This window comes from Aricia agestis, chromosome 22, assembly GCF_905147365.1.
Source record: "Aricia agestis chromosome 22, ilAriAges1.1, whole genome shotgun sequence".
Classification (NCBI taxonomy): Eukaryota; Metazoa; Arthropoda; class Insecta; order Lepidoptera; family Lycaenidae; genus Aricia; species Aricia agestis.
In genome coordinates this window covers 4,691,704-4,711,968 of record NC_056427.1, presented here as the reverse complement: position 1 = coordinate 4,711,968, position 20,265 = coordinate 4,691,704, and the positions used below count along the sequence as shown (strand labels likewise).

Genomic DNA, 20,265 nt, shown 5'->3' with positions numbered 1-20,265 from the left:
CGTAACTAGATTGGAAGTTTACGGTAGCAACGCGTTGCCACTTCGAAGATGCCTGCAGGCATATCTCACATACATAATGACATAACGAATATATGACTTGACATTGTCTTTTGAACAAAAAAGTGGTTACGCATTTCTGAGAATCTTTTGTAAGACATTGCTACTCTAGTATTTTAGAAACTCATTGCTTTAATTTGTCTATAGCTTAAATGAAATGTATTTAGGGTTTTTAAATACGCGACAAAAACCATTTTGTCGCTTACGCTTTTTCCATTTTTTGCTGTTCCATTGCTTGTTTTCTATGAGAGGCCGGGCCGATATAATGCTGAAATAGAATAAGATGTTGACATTCGACTCGTCTTATGTCAATTCCATACATTTTGATAGACGATTCTACAAAGAAGCGATAAAGAAAAGATCTTGGCTCACCCACCTGTTTCTTCCAATATACGATAAAGTTTCTACTCGAACATTTATAATAAAAGGTATCATTAATTTTGCTCACAAAAAGGAACCTTTTGTAGGTCGATCCTGTTCAAACACTCTCAAAAGGTGCGAGGAACCTTTGTGAGGTTTTAGCAATATAACTATTTTTGCATCTCATCGCTTTATTATCTAGTTTTAGCAGCTTTCGCTGACTTACTTGTGGAGTTTGTCTCCCCAAACTTTTTATTGTAGTTTACAAAATACCCCTTTGTTGAAAAATAAATTAACAAAATGGCCACACTTTACAATGTTTTGTCTTTGCGTGATATGTCGAAAAATACGTGTGGCCCTCGGGCACTGCCGCGTTAAAGATATTGCATAGCATTTTTATTTACTTGAAGAATTATATTTTGCATACGTCCAGTCGCGCGCACGCAAACATCGTGCCGAATACCGCACCGCTGTGCCGGTCGGGGTGTGGGGTGTTAGGTTTATTTTCGTTATGGAATTTATTGATTCGGTCCCCGCGCTCAAAGCCCGCAATAAAAGGTATGCAATAGCTTAAAAACTACCTAATGCAAGCCATCACTAACTTGTAAGATATTCGTCTATGATCGCCCATGATCGACATCGAATGCTTCGCAATCATGGCTTTCCACCGCCAAGAGGGGCACGTCGAAACTTTTCCGAAAAATCTCGGCTGCATACGTTTTCCGTATGCGATTTCCGAATTCGTTTTTCGTATTTCGAAATCCGAATGCATGGAATCAGTAGAAAATACGTTAACTGCCGCTCACGCACTCTGGAACGAACTGTCTTCAACAGTACTTCCGGACCAATACGACCTGCAAACCTTCAAGAAGAGAGCGTATTCCCTTTTAAAAGGCCGGCGACGCACCTGCAGCTCTTCTGATGTTGCGAGTGTCCACGGGCGACGGTAGTTGCTTTCCATCAGGTGTCCCGTTTGCTCGTTTGCCCCCTTATTTCATTAAAAAGACGTTCGTTTTCTCGGTACCGAACAAATTCCATACGTTTCAAGTGCAAGCCAGCGCTCTCGCGCGTGAAAAATACGAATGTTTACGCTAGTCTCACGGAATTCCGAATACGGAAATCGAACACGGAAAACGTACATTTGCGGCCAGCCTAATCTTGAAACTTTTCTCCGAATAAGCAGTAACACAGTTGACAGTTCTAAAGTTTCTGGATGACACTTTTAGTTTGGAATTAGCGGCCATATTGTTTCGAATTAGTTTGGGTTTTAGTGATTAGTTTTGCTCTGGAAATAGGAATTAATGGTTAATTATTTAGCCTCTTGGCATTGTATTGAAATCCATTATGGTTAAGAATAATAAATATTAGATGGTTTGTTCAAATTAGAATTATTGTATGTACAAACGAACATTTGTATTCGCGTGTATTGGTTTTACATGCTTTTGTGTGGGAAAAAACTGGGGCGCTTGCCCATATTATAATTAATAAAAAATATGCTCTTTCAGCGCTGCTACTTTCACATAAGGGAACACCCTCAAGTTTTATCACTTTGTTTTGTTAAACCCGTTTAATATTTACTAGCTATTTGACCGAGCTCGAGCCTTCGCTCGGTATTCGATAAAACACGTATATATATATATATATATATATGTATATATATGACAGACAATGTCATTTTATTCGTGTTTTATCGAATACCGAGCGAATATATACAACAATTGCTCGTTTAAAGATATAAGATTTATACACATACTAGTTGATGTCCGCAACTCCGCTGCGCCAAAATTAGTTAATCGCACGAGAACAGTACATTTTCCGGGATAAAAAGTATCTTACCATTCCTAAGTCCTTTCTCAGGACTTAAACTATCTCCATACCAAATTTCAGCAAAATCGGTTCAGTGGTTTGGGCGTGAAGAGGTAACAGAAAGACAGATAGACAGTCAGACACACTTTCGCATTTATAATATTAGTATGGACTTCATACTCCAAATCCGTTCAGTAGGTTTTGTTTGAAATACATGCTCACAAACTTTAACATTTATAATAGTAGTAAGATTTTAACAAAGCATTCCATTTGCACGTTGAATTTACAATTCTTTCGGGGCCTTCCCTCATAAGTCACGTCGCTGCCAAATTTTAGCGAAAATTCATGAATTTCTTTTCAAGTTTCAACTTTTGCAATTTAAAATTATTTCTTTTAAGTTTTTATTAGATTACTCGATAACACCGGTGACTCAGTTGCGCCGAAATTTGCTTATCATGCGGGAACCATACATTTTGCGGTGATGAAAATTATAATTTAAATATCCTTCCGCGAAGTCTATTCAATATCAGTTCAAAATATAATTATTTTGAACTAATATTGAACAAAACTTGGTTGACTATGGAATCATAAAGCGCGGAACCCTAACCAGCTGTTTAATTGTATATTGAAATTATTGATAGGTTAATAGTTACCTACATAATTTAAAAGAAACATTGTCCTACAAAAAGAACAATTATTCATATTTTAGGGCAATCAAATCAAAGTATGAAATCCTTTCTATCTCTGTTAGCTACGAGAGATTTTTCGCAGTTGAAAATGTTGTTCGTCTTATCAAAATGAAACTACTCACAAAAATTTGCTTGACAGTAATCTATCTATATATATAAAAATGGATTTTCAATTGTGTTAGTAACGCTAAAACTCGAAAACGGCTGAACGGATTGGGCTAATTTTAGTCTTAAAATATTCGTAGAAGTCCAGCGAAGGTTTTAAAGTGACACGAAGTTCACCGGGACAGCTAGTCAAAAATTTTTTTTTTCTAGGGAACCCTGACTATTAAGTGTTTTAACCATGAAAAGGTAACAGACACACAGACAGGCATTTACTATATTAGTGACGATTTTTCTCTAACAACAAACGTGAGAATATAAAGAAGTTCTCATATTATAAATACTGCTGTGGGAAAAACTGTCATCGCAATTTTTACATTATTTACTAGAAAAACTATAAAATACAAAAAATCTATACCTTACTGTATGTCTGTAGGTAAATTTTGTTTGTGTTTTAAAAAAAATACCTACTCATCAAGTAGGTATTAATTTTTTTTTAAAACAAGCGCACAGGAAAAGTCACTCTGTACAAATAAAATATCATCTCAAATACTTTAAATCTAGGGTGGCCAACCTTTTCGACACTTGGGCCGAAATTCGGAAGTAGAATTTTACCCCGGGCCGCTCGTAGTGGTATGAAGGTCAAAATCGGATACTATAATTTTTCCTATTAGAACTTAGAGCTTTAAAATAAAAGCTCTAACTAAGTTCTAATGGGAAAAAAGTAAAAGAAAAGAAGTATTTGTTTGCTTTTTATAGTAGGTATAAGGTAATTTTAATATTAACTTTTTTTACTTAAAAAAAATGTGCTCGGCTCCGCGGGCCACAGGGTAACAGACGCTGCGGGCGGGCCGCATGAGGCCCGCGGGCCGCGTGTTGGCCACCCTTGCTTTAAATGATTCTAGTCGTGAGTTAGACAGTAGGAATGATAAAATATTATCTCGAATATAATATAGGGTGAGCTCGTAAAGTTATGAAAAAATGGGAAAATTATATGAAGCATTCTCCTTATGGGGCTATTAAGTGTTTGCAGGATAGATATCGATTTGTTTTGGGGAAGTGATACGGAGATCGGCTGGTCATCTAGTACAGGGTTTCTGACATTAATGTGATGGGATGTGCTTGTTTCTTGTCGCATATTTCAAATCAGATTGAAGAGTTTCATCTACGGACATGTCTAATAATGACTCCTGTTGCCACCATTACGTAAACCCCTGCCGTCAAATGGCGAACCCTAGGGGTTCGCGTACCCTTTGAGAAACCCTGATCTAGTACATACAATAATAATAATATTATTATTATTTTACATATTTCTTCTCAAGATAAATCCACCTATTTTTAAGCTAGATGGCGCCTGCAACTCCGTTTCGCCAAAAGTTTATCGCGCGGGAACAGTGAATAGTAACAACTAACCATACCAAAATTAATCAAAATCGGTTCAGCGGTCTAAGCGCGAAGTGGTTACAGACAGAAAGACAGGCACACTTTAACATTTATAATATTAGGATGATATTAGTAGTTTCTTAGGGCAGGGCTCAGCTTCCGCCAGCGTGGGACGGGGGTGCGGAGGCGTCGCCATGCGAACCTCCAATAACTTCCGTCCCACGGGGCTCCGGGTCAGGATGGGAACCTGCCCGGCTTAGCTAGTCCCGGCGCGGCGCCGAGGGAAACCCTCTTACCTGTTTGAGGGAATCCTGTGTTAGACAGATCCAGGACATTCCTCCGTATATGGCCATGATGGGTTTCCCGATGGAAGAGGGACGGCCCTCTTTTAAGCAATAACATTAATAACTTGAGCTCATCTACCGCGATAACTCGTACGCAGCTAGTTTGTGCTACCGCGCGCGAGCAGCCTCACTCGTCTGAGAGTGAGTAAGGGGTCGGGCCCCTTAAGAGCAGGGGGGACCCGTGTCCCCACGTCAGATAAAAATAGCTTATTTTCGTAGCTCTCCCCAATATTGCCCGTCTAGAATGTCACACGTGTGACTTTAGGAGAGGGGGCCAGGCCCCCCTCACTGTTTATTTCCAAACCAACTAGCAACAGACTAGTTATAGCCACGATTAAACTACCATGGTCTTAACCAGACCAGTAGCTTAGACCCTTTCGAAAAAAAAAATGGGTTTCCCCTGCGCATAAAAAAAGGGCTCAGCTGTTGCCCAGGTTTAAAAATGTCTACAATTATAGAGATCAGGAAAAATAACGAGTTTTATATTTTACACTCCGGGCGTGCCGACAGATGTGAAAACGAAACATTTTCCGCTCGCTGTAGAAATATTAAGAGAGAGGGAGAGATTGACAGAGAGAAGGACATACAGACAGACAGATAGACAGATAGACAGACAGACAGACAGAGAGAAAATTTTTCAGTAAAATTCGAAATTTTATAATTTGTGTGTATGACTTAAACTGAATTAAGAAATGGCTATCCAATTTATTTAAAAAAAATACTATTCAGTACTTACTATTACTCTTTATCCGTCCTTCTTACCAACAAATGCGTGACTAACTGACATAGACTACAAAAGGCATAACCCTTCTTCCGAAAGTCGGTTAAAACACGTAATAGTTCAGACAATTTGGCATAACGCGGTCGTTGACACGGGGTTTTGGCACTGCAGCCGGATTATAGCTAATAAAATAAATAAAAATAAAATATACTATCTATTACCGTACTGGGCAAGGGTTCCGCAGGATACTATGGTTCAGTACTCCTTAGGGTTCCGTTACAATCAATATAAATAAAATACGTGTGGCACTTGGGGACTTTTTTTTTATGAAATAAGGAGCAAACGACCAAACGGGTCACCTGGTGGAAAGCAACTTCCGTCGCCCATGGACACACGCAACATCAGAAGAGCTGCAGGTGCGTTGCCGGCCTTTTAAGAGGGAATAGGATTAGATAAGAGGGAACAGGGTAGGGGAGGTAAGGAAGGGAATAGGGATGGGAAGGGCAGGGAATTGGGCCTCCGGTAAACTCACTCAACTCGGCGAAATACAACGCAAGCGCTGTTTCACGTCGGTTTTCTGTGAGCCCGTGTTTCTCCGGTCGCGCCGACCCATTCGTGCCGAAGCATGGCTCTACTAGGTTATGGACTGCCGCGATAAGACTATTGCATAGCATTTTTATCAACTTATGCACTTATTATATACAAAACTGTTGACATACATGCAAACATTAAAATAAATGTATAAATACAGATTACATTTTTAAAGCTGGTCGTGACATTTTTTAAAATGAAGAGTTTTTCTCCAATGACACTTTTTAATTAGGGCTCTTAATTAATTATTCAAGACGTGAGTGGAAGAACCAGATAAATAACATTTTATAACAAAAGGAGAATTACTCATTCTTAGGGTTCCGTACCCAAAAGGTGAAAACGGGACCCCATTCATGAGACTTCGTTGTCTGTCCGTCTGTCTGTCTCCAGGCTGTATCTCAAGAAATGCTATAGCTAGAGTTCTGAAATTTTCACAGATTGTGTATATTATTGGTTGCCGCTATAACAACAAATACTAAAAACAAAATAAAAATTATATTTAAATGGGGCTCTCATACAACAAACGTGATTTTTTTGGCCTTTTTTGCATGATATCAATAATAGCAAAAGGTAGGCACTTGATATTTTCACAAAGGCCTTAATTATATGTCTAATTCAATATTTAAGAATAAAAATAGAATAAACTAAAAAGTTAAGGGGGGGCAATATCACAAAAAACACTATTTTTGCTCTATAACATTACGGAACCCTTCGTGCGCGAGTCCGACTCGCACTTGGCCAATTTTTCCCTTATAATTTTAACAAACCTTAAAAGTTATCTACTTCGTCGTTTAGCAAGTATATCAGCCCCCTTAGACAAAGTATCTTTCGTTAAAAACGATGACGAAATTCGTTATCAAAATGTATGCGGTTGACATAAGTCATCACTAAATGACATTTCGCTTGCGTAGGCTAATATCAAATCCCATACATTTTGATATCGAATTTCGTCATCGTTTTTAACGAAAGGGGCTTTGGCTACAGAACCTGGATACATATAAAATACACAGTTTTTTGATTTCGAATGATTTGGCCCAGAAGCGACCATTCATACAAAAAACGGAAATCCTTTAACTGTTATTCACCTACTTCTTCCACTGACGTCTTCAATAATTATAAGGCCCAAAGTTTTATTCGGAGTAAAAATGAATGTACCATTGTAAACTAAGCAATGCTTTGTTCGAAAGAAAATTCAAAGAATTCTTAGCAATCTAGAGTTGAATTGTGTTTTATAATCCTTATTTAATATTATAAATGCTTAAGTGCGTCTGTTCGTCTGTCTGTTTATTTCACGGCCAAACCGCTGAACTGATTTGGCTGAAATTTGGTATGGAGATACTTTGAGTCCCGGGAAAGGACATAGGATACTTTTTATCCCGGAAAATGTACGGTTCCCGCGCGATAAACGAATTTTGGCGCAATGGAGTTGTGGGGGTCATCTAGTAATTTTATACTTTTACTAAGCTCTTTCTTATTTTTGTTACTCTTTTACTTATTTTCATGAATTTTTGCATGGTAGTAGTTTAGAACATGGATTACACATAGTCTACTTTTGCCCCAAAAAGTACAGTACACAAACAAAGTATATGCAAGGACCTTTATGAAAATAATATAAATACAAGTATCGAATATATTATAGTTACGTCCAAGGAAATAGTTCTTATTTCGTCCACATAAGGTCTTTTTAAAGGCAAAATAAGTCTGTATGCTATATACATGTATTTTTCATCACCGATATTCTAAAAGGATCCTTATGTTTATGCAGTAAGGGTCATATTCCTCCGAAGGCTTTTACAATCGTTCACAATTAAAATGAGCCCGTATAAAGGCTCGTGAAGTGTGCACATTATGTTGCGCCGCGCGCCGGGGGGGAGCGCAAAAATCCACGCAAACCGTTTGCTTATTACTGTAATGTTTTCACGCTAGAAGCAGCACCAGCACAGACAGTAAATAAAAAGTTTTTATACGTGGGAGAGCCATGCTTCGGCACGAATGGGCCGGCTCGACCGGAGAAATACCACGTTCTCACAGAAAACCGGCGTGAAACAGCGCTTGCGCTGTGTTTCGCCGAGTGAGTGAGTTTACCGGAGCCTCAATCCCCTACCCTATTCCCTTCCCTAGCCTTCCCTATTCCCTTCCCTCCCCTATTACCCTATTAAAAGGCCGGCAACGCACCTGCAGCTTTCTGATGCTGCGAGTGTCCATGGGCGACGGAAGTTGCTTTCCATCAGGTGACCCGTTTGCTCGTTTGCCCCCTTATATTATAAAAAAAAGAAGTTTTGTTCCACGTTTGACAACGTTTCTGTCAATATTCTGATGTTACATGTGCAACATGTCGGATTTTAGTCGAATCATTTATTGTTTGTGCTAATAGTACCGCCTTCTGCTCCGACCTAAATATTTTTGGGACGCAGCGGCTCGCATTGCAATTTGCAAGGCGAATTTGCTACAATGTGCTAATATAATGCCGCTATAAAAAAATATAGTGGCAGTAAATTTTAATCAAAATCAGTCAATGCACTGCACTCCGCCACCGGAAAAATTTGCTACGTTGACATTTTAGATTTGGATTTTATCGTTCCTGCAAATATGCACTGAGCGGGGATTAGAGCACTATGGGGTTTTAGTGAGTAGAACCGTGCCTAAGGAGTCCCACCTACCCCGGCCGATGTCCCCAATCCGCCGGGGATGCGTAAAGCATTTCCCCATGGCTAATGGCTGACTTGTATTATTTGAAGTGCCTGATAGACGTACGAACTTAAAGTACGCCGGTTTTAAGTTCGCGAACTTACTCGGCTCGCGTCGGTGACACACGAGAATCACTCACATTGGATTACCATGCCCCCAGGCTCACGGCTCGTGGCTCTTTGCTGACACACAGGCAATTAAGATCGTCGAGCCATAAGTCCGCGTACTTACTCGCACGTCTGTCACCCCTTTCAGTCTATTGATAGAATTCAGCGTTCGATTGCTACTAGAATAATGTAAACGGGCATCGGGATGCACTGGAACCCACTGAATTACATTCCAGTGCATGATAATCATTGGACTGAAATAAAACCGGTCGTAAGCTAAGCTTGCGCTGCGCTCCGCTCCGAACTGCGGCTTGGCATACGATACGCACCTTTACGGTGAGGTATGGCGGGTCACGTTGTACGTGACCGTACATACGTGACGTATCACGTATATACGTGACGTATCACGTATATACGTGATGTAACGTTAAACGTAGTAGAAGCACTTACGTTGTATTTATCCAGGGGTAAAATGAAGGTTAAAATCTAATATATAAAATTCTAGTGTAACAGTATTTGTGCGCGAACTCCTCCAAAACGGCTCAACCGATTTTAATGAAATTTTGTATATACATTAATAGAAATAATTTATATGGCAAAACAACGTTTGTCGGCTACTAATTAGCTGATAGTTAACGATAATATTTTAAAAGTGTGTCTGTTGTCTCCTCTGCTGAACTGATTTTGTTAAAATTTTTATAGACATAAAATGACGTTCAGGATATTATATTATCCTATCCTGTTTTATAAAGTAATAAGATGACACCAGCAAATCCGTTGCGCCACATTTATCGCTTGGGAAACGTACATTTTTCCGCAAAAAAAAACCGTCCCATCTATTTTCCCGTTTTCCGATAATACTTTTTCGAATTCATTATCCGTATTAAGAATTTCGAAAGCATGGAATCTGTACAAAAGACACGACGCACACGTTTGCTTTTTTTCCGAACGGGACGTATTTCGCACGTACGTTCCGAGTACAAGTCTACGCGTTCGCTCGTGAAAAAATCGAATGTTTGCGCCAGTCTCACGGAATTCCTAATCGATATTCCGCATTAGGAAACCGAATACGGAAAACGTGTGTATGCGGCTAGCTGCCTTTCAGCCATCTAAACGTGAAGAGGTAACAGACGGACACGTCAAACTAATACGTAACACCCTACGAATAATAAAAACTAAGGAAAAGTAACTCCGTCAAAAAACATCCTCTACAATACTTGTCAAAAAAGTGTACCTTAGGTACACATTTCAATACATTTGCAATATTTAGTTGGCCTGGAGCGGTATCAGGCTGAAGTTACATGACAGTTATAATAAATACTCACACCGATTTCGGTGACGGTGGCCAGTTTCATTGAAACCAGGTCAGGAACGCAGGAGTAATTTTATAGTGCCCAAGTGTGTGCGCAGTACACAAGACCACTCTCTATTCCTTTACTCTCACAACCCAGTGGGACGGAAGACCGACACGACTGGCGAGAGATCAGGCGCAGGACCGACTTTTTACATGCCCATCCGACGCATGGATCATCTTACTTGTCAATCAGGTGATCAGCCTGCAGCACTGTCCTAACCAAACTTGGAAATAACATTTTTCCAACGCGGGAATCGAACCCACGACCTACAAATCAAGAGCCGCGCTCTATTCCACTAGACCACGGAGGCGAAATTTGGTATGGAGATACTTTGAATCCCGGAAAATGTACGGTACCCGCGCGATAAACGTGCCCGTGTGTTTATAGTGCCCAAGTGTGTGCGCAGTACACAAGAGCACTCTCTATTCCTTTACTCTCATAACCCAGTGGGATGGAAGACCGACACGACCGGCGAGAGATCAGGCGCAGGACCGACTTTTTACATGCCCATCCGACGCATGGATCATCTTACTTTTTTTTAATGAAATAAGGGGGCAAACGAGCAAACGGGTCACCTGATGGCAAGCAACTTCCATCGCTCATGGACACTCGCAGCATCAAAAGAGCTGCAGGTGCGTTGCCGGCCTTTTAAGTTGGAATAGGGAAATAGGGGAGGGTAAGGATGGGAAGGGAAGGAATAGGGGAGGGTAGGGAAGGGAAAGGGAAGGAGAAGGGTAGGGGATTGGGCCTCCGGTAAACTCACTCACTCGGCGAAACACAGTGCAAGCGCTGTTTCACGCCGGTTTTCTGTGAGAACGTGGTATTTCTCCGGTCGAGCCGGCCCATTCGTGCCGAAGCATAGCTCTCCCACGTATTACTTGTCAGACACAGGTGATCAGCCTGCATTGTCCTAACCAAACTTGGAAATAACATGTTTCCAACGCGGGAATCGAACCCACGACCTCCGAATCGAGAGCCGTGGTCTAGTGGTTAAGAGCGTCTTAACCACTAGACCACGGAGGCGTTACATAGTAAATAATAATATAACAACAAACATCTCAAACATCATGTCACAAAACCCCATGCCTTCCACAACCAAATTATCGAGCGCATTTACCCAAGTGTCCCGAATTTATTATCGAGCGCACTTGGCCAAGTGCCCCGAATTTCCCCGCAAGGACCTCACAGTCCGCGCGCCCTCCGCCCCGAACGCACGCTCCGCCGACAACCGGCGGGTAACACGTACACACAAGCAGTTAAAGTGGATCTATTCAGGAAATACCTGAGGATCGTCGAGGAGAAGTTTTTTCCGGGTGAGTAGTAACACGAAAGGTTGGTGAGAGAGAACAAAGGGGGCGTGGAAATTTGAAAAGAGAGTGTTCGAAATTTAACTTTGGAATGGAAGGTCAATTCGAAGTTTAAAATTTTGAAATCACTGCCAAAATAGCAGAAAAAAAAGAGAATGGTAGTTCGAAATTTAAGTTTGTAAAATGGAATCAATGTGTTCGAAATTCAAGTTTGTAAAATGGGAAGGTGGGATAATGTATTCGAAGTTTAATTTTGGAGTGAAAAGAGAATGAATGGGGGTGTGGAGCGTTCGAAATTTAGGAAATTTGTAATCAAACTCAGGTGTTTTCAAGAGAGTGCTCGAAATTTGAAATTAATGATTGGAAGCGGAATTAAAATATTATTTTCTGAATTCAAAGTATCGATAAGTTAATAAGGAAATATCGATTTTAATTTAAGAGAGTGAATGAGGGCTGTGTTTGAAATTTAAAGTAAATATTTTATGATGTGTGGAATAAATGTGTATACCATTGCTGTGCCTAATCCAAGCAAGACGATTTTCAAATATAATTTTACATAGATTTTTCATGATCATCATCATTACAGTATTTTCTGATGATGATCATTTCAATGAAATCTGTAGAGTGTAAGTACTAAAAATAATATAAGTACTAAAGTAGAAGATTAAGGGGCTGTTTCACCACTTCCTGATAAGTGCCGGATAGGCTATCCACAACTCAACTTGACAGAGTATGGAGCATCTGTCAAATAAGTTGTGGATAGTCTATCCGGTACTTTATCAGGAAGTGATGAAACTGCAGGCCCTAAATATTGTAAGAATAGTAAAGAAGACCTGACTAGTATTTTTATTATAAAGATAGACCGTGTACAAAGAGTCTTTATTCATTCGTAATTTATCCACTTTAAAAAGAAAATAGTATAATATTCAGAATTAAAATACTCGCTGAATATAAAATATTTAATTTATATCAATTATAGAATCAGAAGGAGTAATTGAAATTATAGAATTTCAACTAAGCGTAATAATAAGACAAAGAGATTTCTGAATTTGAAGAGGTTCTCGTAATTTTGTAAATTAGAAACTTAATTTGCTTATTTGGAAAATTAATTTTAAAATTATAATTTGTGACAGTGTGTCCTAAATGAACCGATTTTGCTGAAATTTGGTATGGAGATCATACCGAATTTCAGTGAAATCAGTTGGGCGTGAAGAGGTAACAGACAGACAGACTGATACATTTTTACATCTATACATGTTATAAAACAAAGTCGCTTTTTTCCGTCATGTCTATATTTTATAACGCTAAGACTAATAGGAGCGAAGAAATAGAGGAAAATGTGGAAAAAACGGGGAAAATTATTTGAACGCGCTAATCTCAGGAACTACTGGTACGATTTGAAAAATTCTTTCAATGTTAGATAGCCCATTTATTGAGGAAGGCTAAAGGCTATACTTTATCACGCTAAGACTAATAGGAGAATGTGAAAAAAACGGGGGAAATTATTTGAATGGGCTTATCTCGCGAACTACTAGAGCAATTTTTATGTTATTTGGCACAGATAAGAAGTAGACCACGTGAAGGATCATAGGCTATCGACTTTAATCATTTTTTCAGTGGCTATATATTTTATACACGTGCGACGCCGGGGCGGGTCGCTAGTTTATAATATTTGTCTGGATATGGATAAACATGCATAATTAAAACAAAATCTGCCGAGTCAGATAGTTCACAACACTAATTTAAAGTACCTGCTTAATTGTTGGCTGAATATAAAGAAAAAAAACATTTAAAAGTATTTTGTATTTAGAACAGAGAGTGTGCGTGATTTTGAATAAGGAATGCTTAATTTTTTTTACATTACGGATTGTTTGAGGCAAAGAAATGCCACAAATGTTTTAATATGCTTTATGAATGAAAATAAAAGACTGAAAACGAATGAAATATTTATTCTCCAAACAAAATATTATAATAACTTGTATTACTATGTGCTGCACTTGTATAAACAAACTGTTTTTGTTATTGGTTGAAATAGAGCTAAAAATCAATGGTATTTGATGTTTTTTAAAACTTTTTGTTTTATAGCCGACTTTAAAAAAGGGAGGTTAGATATCAATTTGACTGTCATAAAAAATATCCATTTTTTTAAATGAAATATGGGGCAAACGAGCAAACGGGTCACCTGATGGAAAGCAACTTCCATCGCCCATGGACACTCGCAGCATCAGAAGAGCTGCAGATGCGTTGCTGGCCTTTTAAGAGAGAATAGGGTAATAGGGGACGGTAGGGATGGGAAGGGAAGGGAAGGGAGTAGGGGAGGGTAGGGAAGGGAATAGGGTAGGGGATTGGGCCTCCGGTAAACTCACTTTTCTTTTTTTTTGCCGGTTTTCTGTGAGAACGTGGTATTTCTCCGGTCGAGCCGGCCCATTCGTCCCGAAGCATGACTCTTCCACGTATAAATGTGTTATAAGGTTGAATTATCTATCTGTAACTCATATCGTAGCTCCCAAACGGATGAATCAACTATGGTCTAGTTTTTAGGGTTCCGTACCCAAAGGGTAAAAACGTGACCATATTAATAAGACTTCATCGCCTGTCCGTCTGTCTGTGTCCAGGCTGTAATCTCATGACTTCTGGAATTTTCACAGATTGTGTATATCTGTTGCCGCTATAACAACAGATGCTAAAAACAAAGTAAATTAGGTAAGGGCGGGGCTCCCATACAAAAAAACAATTGTGTCCCAATGATGTTCTACTTATACAGATCTGTTACGTCCATACTATTTTCCGGCTTAAGAGCGTTGACACCTAATTTCAAGTTTCCATACAAACCTGCGGCGGACTATTTGAATTGCTTTGCGCGCAGCGATTTATAGTAATTTTAAAATATTTGTAGAAAAAAAACAACTAAAGATTTGTTGATATTTAAAAACATTTTTTTAAAGTGTTCTTCTATGATATAAAGCTATTATTATATTAAATTAAATTAAATTAAGTTAAATAATAGTAAAAGTTTTAATTACTTGATATTTCTTTGATATTTCTCATTCTTTGAATTCAAATTACATAAAGTTAAGTACCTAAACGAAATATTTTTTTCTGCTAACTATTTGCTTAAGGATCTTGTCAATAGGTTATTATTATTTTTTGATTAGATCTGTCGCTGGTTTCGTAAATTAAAAGTTTCGAAACTGCTACTAAAACAGAATTTAAGAAAACCTCTGTTAAGGTATCGAGATTTAATGTACAAATACTCTATAAATCGTATTTTTTCTCTGCTAACTATATAGACAGTGAAATTTCCTATAAAAATAAGTTAACATTTTTATAAAGATAAGCGGTTGATGTTTTTTTCAAGTTTGAAAAGTACAGTCTTAAGCCAAATTGAGCGTGAAAGGTGTAAACGCTCTTAAATTTCTTCCGAACAATTTTCAAATTCAAAATTGCAAACATTGACAAATTTGACAGATAAATGAAACAAAAGATACGAAAAACCATTTACATAAAAGAGACAATTCTATTTTTAAACATATTCCTATTTTTGCTCTATAACAGTACGGAACCTTTCGAGCGAGTCTGACTCGCACTTGGCCTATTTTTTATCTGTATCCATACTAAACCGAAAATATAAACTATATTTTTCTCGATCTCCATGAATGTCTATATCAAAAACCATAAAAACGTGATAAATATGTATTTATGGTCATTCAGAGTTATTTTTATTCCCATAGCCTTTATTATTACGGCTTAAGGTTCATTATCGCACACATCGAGGTTAAATATAAAAAATACTCCTCCAAAGTACCCCCATATGTCACTGCTAAATATTTATGAGGTATACTCGGAAACACAAAATTTTCCGTTTGTTTTTTGAACACTTCCTTCAACATCCATACTAATATTATGCGAAAGTGTGTCTGTCTGTTACCTCTTCACGCCTAAACCGTTGAACCGATTTTGCTGAAATTTGGTTTATAATAATAGCTCCCACACCGGTTTCGGTGACGGTAGCCGGTTTCATTGAAACCAGGCCAGCTACGCAGGAGTAATTTTATAGTGCCCAAGTGTGTGCGCAGTACACAAGAGCACTCTCTATTCCCTTACTCTCATAACCCAGTGGGACGGAAGACCGACACGACCGGCGAGAGATCAGGCGCAGGACCGACTTTTTACATGCCCATCCGACGCATGGATCATCTCACTTGTCAGACAATCAGGTGATCAGCCTGCATTGTCCTAACCAAACTTGGAAATAACATTTTTCCAACGCGGGAATCGAACCCACGACCTCCGAGTCAAGAGCCCCGCTCTATACCACTAGACCACGGAGGCGAAATTTGGTATGGAGATACTTTGAGTCCCGGGAAAGGACATAGGATACTTTTTATCCCGGTAAAATGTACGGTTCCCACGCAATAAACGAGTTTTGGCGCAACGGAGTTGCGGGAACCATATAGTAGAAACATAATATTTTATACGTATTTTATACGTGGGAGAGCCATGCTTCGGCACGAATGGGCCGGCTCGACCGGAGAAATACTACGTTCTCACAGAAAACCGGCGTGAAACAGCGCTTGCGCTGTGTTTCGCCGAGTGAGTGAGTTTACCGGAGGCGAAATCCCCTACCCTGTTCCCTTCCCTACCCTCCCCTATTCCCTTCCCTTCCCATCCCCCCCTACCCCTATTACCCTATTCCCTCTTAAAAGGCCGGCAACGCACCTGCAGCTCTTCTGATGCTGCAAGTGTCCATGGGCGACGGAAGTTGCTTTCCATCAGGTGACCCGTTTGCTCGTTTGCCCCCTTATTTCATAAAAAAAATATATATTATTACTCAGTAATAGAAAGATCCTTGTTTGAAAAAATGTGATGCTTTCATACTCGTATTACATTTTTATACAAAATTATATTTACAGTATCCTTGATTTTCTTTAGGGAAAAATGTTTGCCCTTTTAAAATCATAAAGGGCGCCATTTTTTATTAAAAGGGCAAACATAATAGTGTTTTGGAATGCGTGGGTCTGAATAAAGCAGAGCTTTTCAATCTTTTTTATCATGCGACCCTCTGTTATGGAAAAATATCTCGTGACCCTTTGCTTTATTATCAAGTACTCACTATATGATGTCTGCAACTCCGTTGCGCCAAATCGCGCGGGAACCGTACACTTTTCCGGGATAAAAAGTATGTTATTTCCTTTTCCGGAACTTAAAGTAGGTACTAGGTAGGTGTATACCAAATGTCATCAAAATAGAGGTTTAGGCGTGAAGAGGTAACAGACGGACAAACAGATACACTTTTTGGAATTTTATCAAAAGTATATATTCCTAAACATAGGTATGCTTAGGAATATATACTTTTGATAAAATTCCCCTAAGTCAATATTTTATAACTTTATCGTTTTTTTTACTGAAATATATCTGTCGACTTCTAGCGACCTACGGAAGCTTCGCTACCCCCACGGGGTCGCGACCTACAGGTTGAAAAACACTGGTATAAAGGGACGAAAAAGCAATTACACTTGTGTGGCCTTACGTATTTAAATAAGACGCTAGAGCGAGACGAAAATAGGATGAAAAGAAATAGAAATACTTAAATGTCGAAGGATTGTATGTTTATTAGGTTAGAAGTAATACGCAGGGACCCGGCGTAGGGGATGCAGTAATTATAGAATACTATAATATAGTATATTATATATATAGTATATATAGTGCTAGTAACATTATCATCATTTCAGAAATATAAGTTTAAGAAAGACCAAAATAATCGGCCAAGTGCGAAATGGACTCGCGCACGAAGGGTTCCGTACCATTATAGAGAAATATAGGTAAAAAATTTGTTTTTGCATAGGAGCCCCCCTTAATTGTTTATTTTGTTCAAATTTTTATTATTTATTATTAAAGTACAAATATAATTAAGAATATTGTGAGTATTTCAAGTGCCTACCTGCTATAATTATTGATTGCGAGCAAAAAAGTTCGCTCTTGACTGCGCTATAACGCATGCCCTTGACGAACAGAAAAACGCACAGTGTGGACAAAGCTAATTGATCGTCTAGGGCTCACTTTGAATTCTTTGACTCCATCATATTCAAATCTTTGATTGTGCCCTATCCGGCTTTAAACTTTGAAATCATTCCTTATTGGTACGTAAAGGACTATTTTGCTGCACGTTCTTTTGATTTATTCGGTTTATAGGCTTGTCTGGCGCAGCTTGGACGTCTGCCAGACCACGAAATAGCGCCTATGTGCAAAGAAGCAGTAACGGCTAGGCCAGGGGCTCCCAATCTTTTTCAGCCTGCGGCGCAGTTACACATCACAATATTTTGTCACGGCGCCCTACTCCACAGTACTCCCAAATTAATAAAGCGCATGGAAATCTTCGCTAATTGTCGTAATCACGAAAACACTCGAATCTATGAAACTTGCATTTTACACCTTGTTCAAAGGAAATAGAACTAAATATCATATAGCCGGTGGCTGTCCGCTGTCGCCTCTACGTCGCTGCAAAGTGCTGTTTTTCAAAGTTAAGTTTAAAACAGCGCTTGCAGCGACGTCTTCCCACGCTCGGGAAATACGATCGTTGCCGAAAAATTACGAAATTTTCTATGCGCATTATCACTCTGGGAGCACTGTACCTACCTATTAAAAAAATATACATTAATAAACACCTTTAATGATTAGAGTTATGTTAAGCAGGTAAATGCAGATAATTAGCAAATATTTAATCATTTACCTGCTTTACATATTATGATTTAATTTTATAATATTTGTGGTTTCGAATTCGGATAATGATGGAAGATCGACTCACGGCACCCCTCTTCCCTTTTCTCGGCGCACCAGGGCGCCGCGGCGCGCAGTTTGGGAACCCCTGGCCTAGGCCATAATATCGGTCTATTATGTATTGCCGTTTTAATGGATTTTGTGGCTTTATTTTACCCTACTGCAGCATACAAAGAAGGGTTCTGAGTAATCATTTCAGCCAGTGTAGTGTATATTTTTAATTGAAGCTACTGATCTAATTTAGATGTAGAAATTGCGTAACGAAAATAAACCTAACACCCTCCATTCCGACCGGCACTGCGGTTGGTGTGGCGTTGCCGTGCATCGTCTAACGTCTTTTCAGTTCGGCGGATTTCGGCACGTTGTTTGGTTTGGTGCGACAAGTCGTATGCGAATTATAATTGCATAAGTTGAAAAAAAAATCTTATGCAATAGCTTTATCGTGGCAGTCTCCGAGTGCCACACGTACTTTTAGGGTTCCGTACCCAAAGGGTAAAAACGGGACCCTATTATTAAGACTTTGTTGTTTGTCCGTCTGTCTGTCTCCAGGCTGTATCTCAAGAACTGCTGTAGCTAGACTTCTGAAATTTTCACAGATTGTGTATATCTGTTTCCGCTATAACAACAAATACCGAAAACAAAATAAAATTCATCCCATACAAAAAACACAATTTTTAGCCAATTTTTGCTCTGTATCTGTACTTTACTGTACTACACTTGGCCGATTTTTTAAAAATAAATGCGGATAAGTCGGCCATTTTAAATTACACCAAACCTTCTGCCAATAAATAACGAACTAAGTTTTCAACAATAGCAGCTGAATATTAAATTATTGTCAAATGCCTTCCCTTAAGGTGGGTTCATAACTACGTCGTTTAAGAATAATATAATACTAGCTGTTGCCCGTGACTTCGTCCGCGTCCAAGTCACTTTTTTTTATTAAAAAAAATTAGAAGTGTCCCATGTTACTTTTGATACCTCCAAGAGTATGTGTACACAGTTTTATGATGAATTGTCAAGTAGTTTTTACGTGAAAGCGTAACAAACATCCACGCTTTCACAATTGGTCGCTGTTAAGCATTAGTGTCCTAACCCACAATTTTTTTGTTGTTAAATTTTGAATGCAGTCTTGTTCTAAATCATCTACAGAACATAACTGGATTCATAACTCAATACGTAATTTTTGTGTGGGTTAGTACACGAATGCTTAACAGCGTCCAATTATAATATTACTAGCTGTCCCGGCAAATGTTGTTTTGCCTTATAAAGTATTTCGTCTATATTATTTTATTGAAGTGTGACTAAATAAGTATGGCACCATGGAAACGTCCATCGCTATCCCGTCGCACAAACAATGGTCGCCGTCAGTCTCGAGTTGTAATAGTTTACTATTATTCATTCAACAAATGCACTTATCAAAATAAAAATTAGCCAATAGCCGATTCTCAGACTTACTGAATATGCACATTGCACATAGGTTAAAATCAGTAAAGCCGTTTCGGAGGAGTACGCGGCCTAACATTGTGACAGTAGTGTAACTAACACCACTTCCTTTTATATATATATAAACAGGCACATATGGATTCAATCCCGCGACCCGGCTTTGAGCTACCGCGCACTCAAAGCACCGAGCCATAGAGGTCGACTAAAGTTTTTTTTACAAGGGTTTTGACGATGTTTGAGTTGCCATTAGCTGAAAAATCTTTGTCGTAATGTGGCCCCACCCTTAAAGTACTCTAAATCAATGTATTCAAATTCCAAAGTTTTTGACGGGCGGAGACCGTAAAGTTCTTGACGTCAAAATGAAGTATTTTATAACGAGTTTCTTGGTCCTTAAATGTAAATACTTAGTGAATTATTTATTCAACGTCATTTCAAAATATAGATAAGTTTTTGGAACGATTTCTTAGTTCCTTATCGCGCATTCGGCGTAAAGGAGGCTAGACAGAACGATGTTTGACCTCGACACTTTTTTATT

At 38.9% G+C, this 20,265-nt stretch overlaps 1 protein-coding gene across 1 annotated transcript in view; it reads left to right on the top strand.

Moving 5' to 3' along the window:
* Positions 1 to 8,668: 8,668 nt before the first annotated feature.
* LOC121738254 (sperm surface protein Sp17) overlaps positions 8,669 to 20,265 on the top strand; it is a 135,250-nt gene continuing 123,653 nt past the window's right edge. The window contains exons 1-2 of the mRNA XM_042130207.1: positions 8,669 to 8,679; positions 11,392 to 11,516. Of these exons, the coding sequence (XP_041986141.1) occupies positions 8,669 to 8,679; positions 11,392 to 11,516 (136 nt within the window). The remainder of the gene's footprint in view (positions 8,680 to 11,391; positions 11,517 to 20,265) is intronic.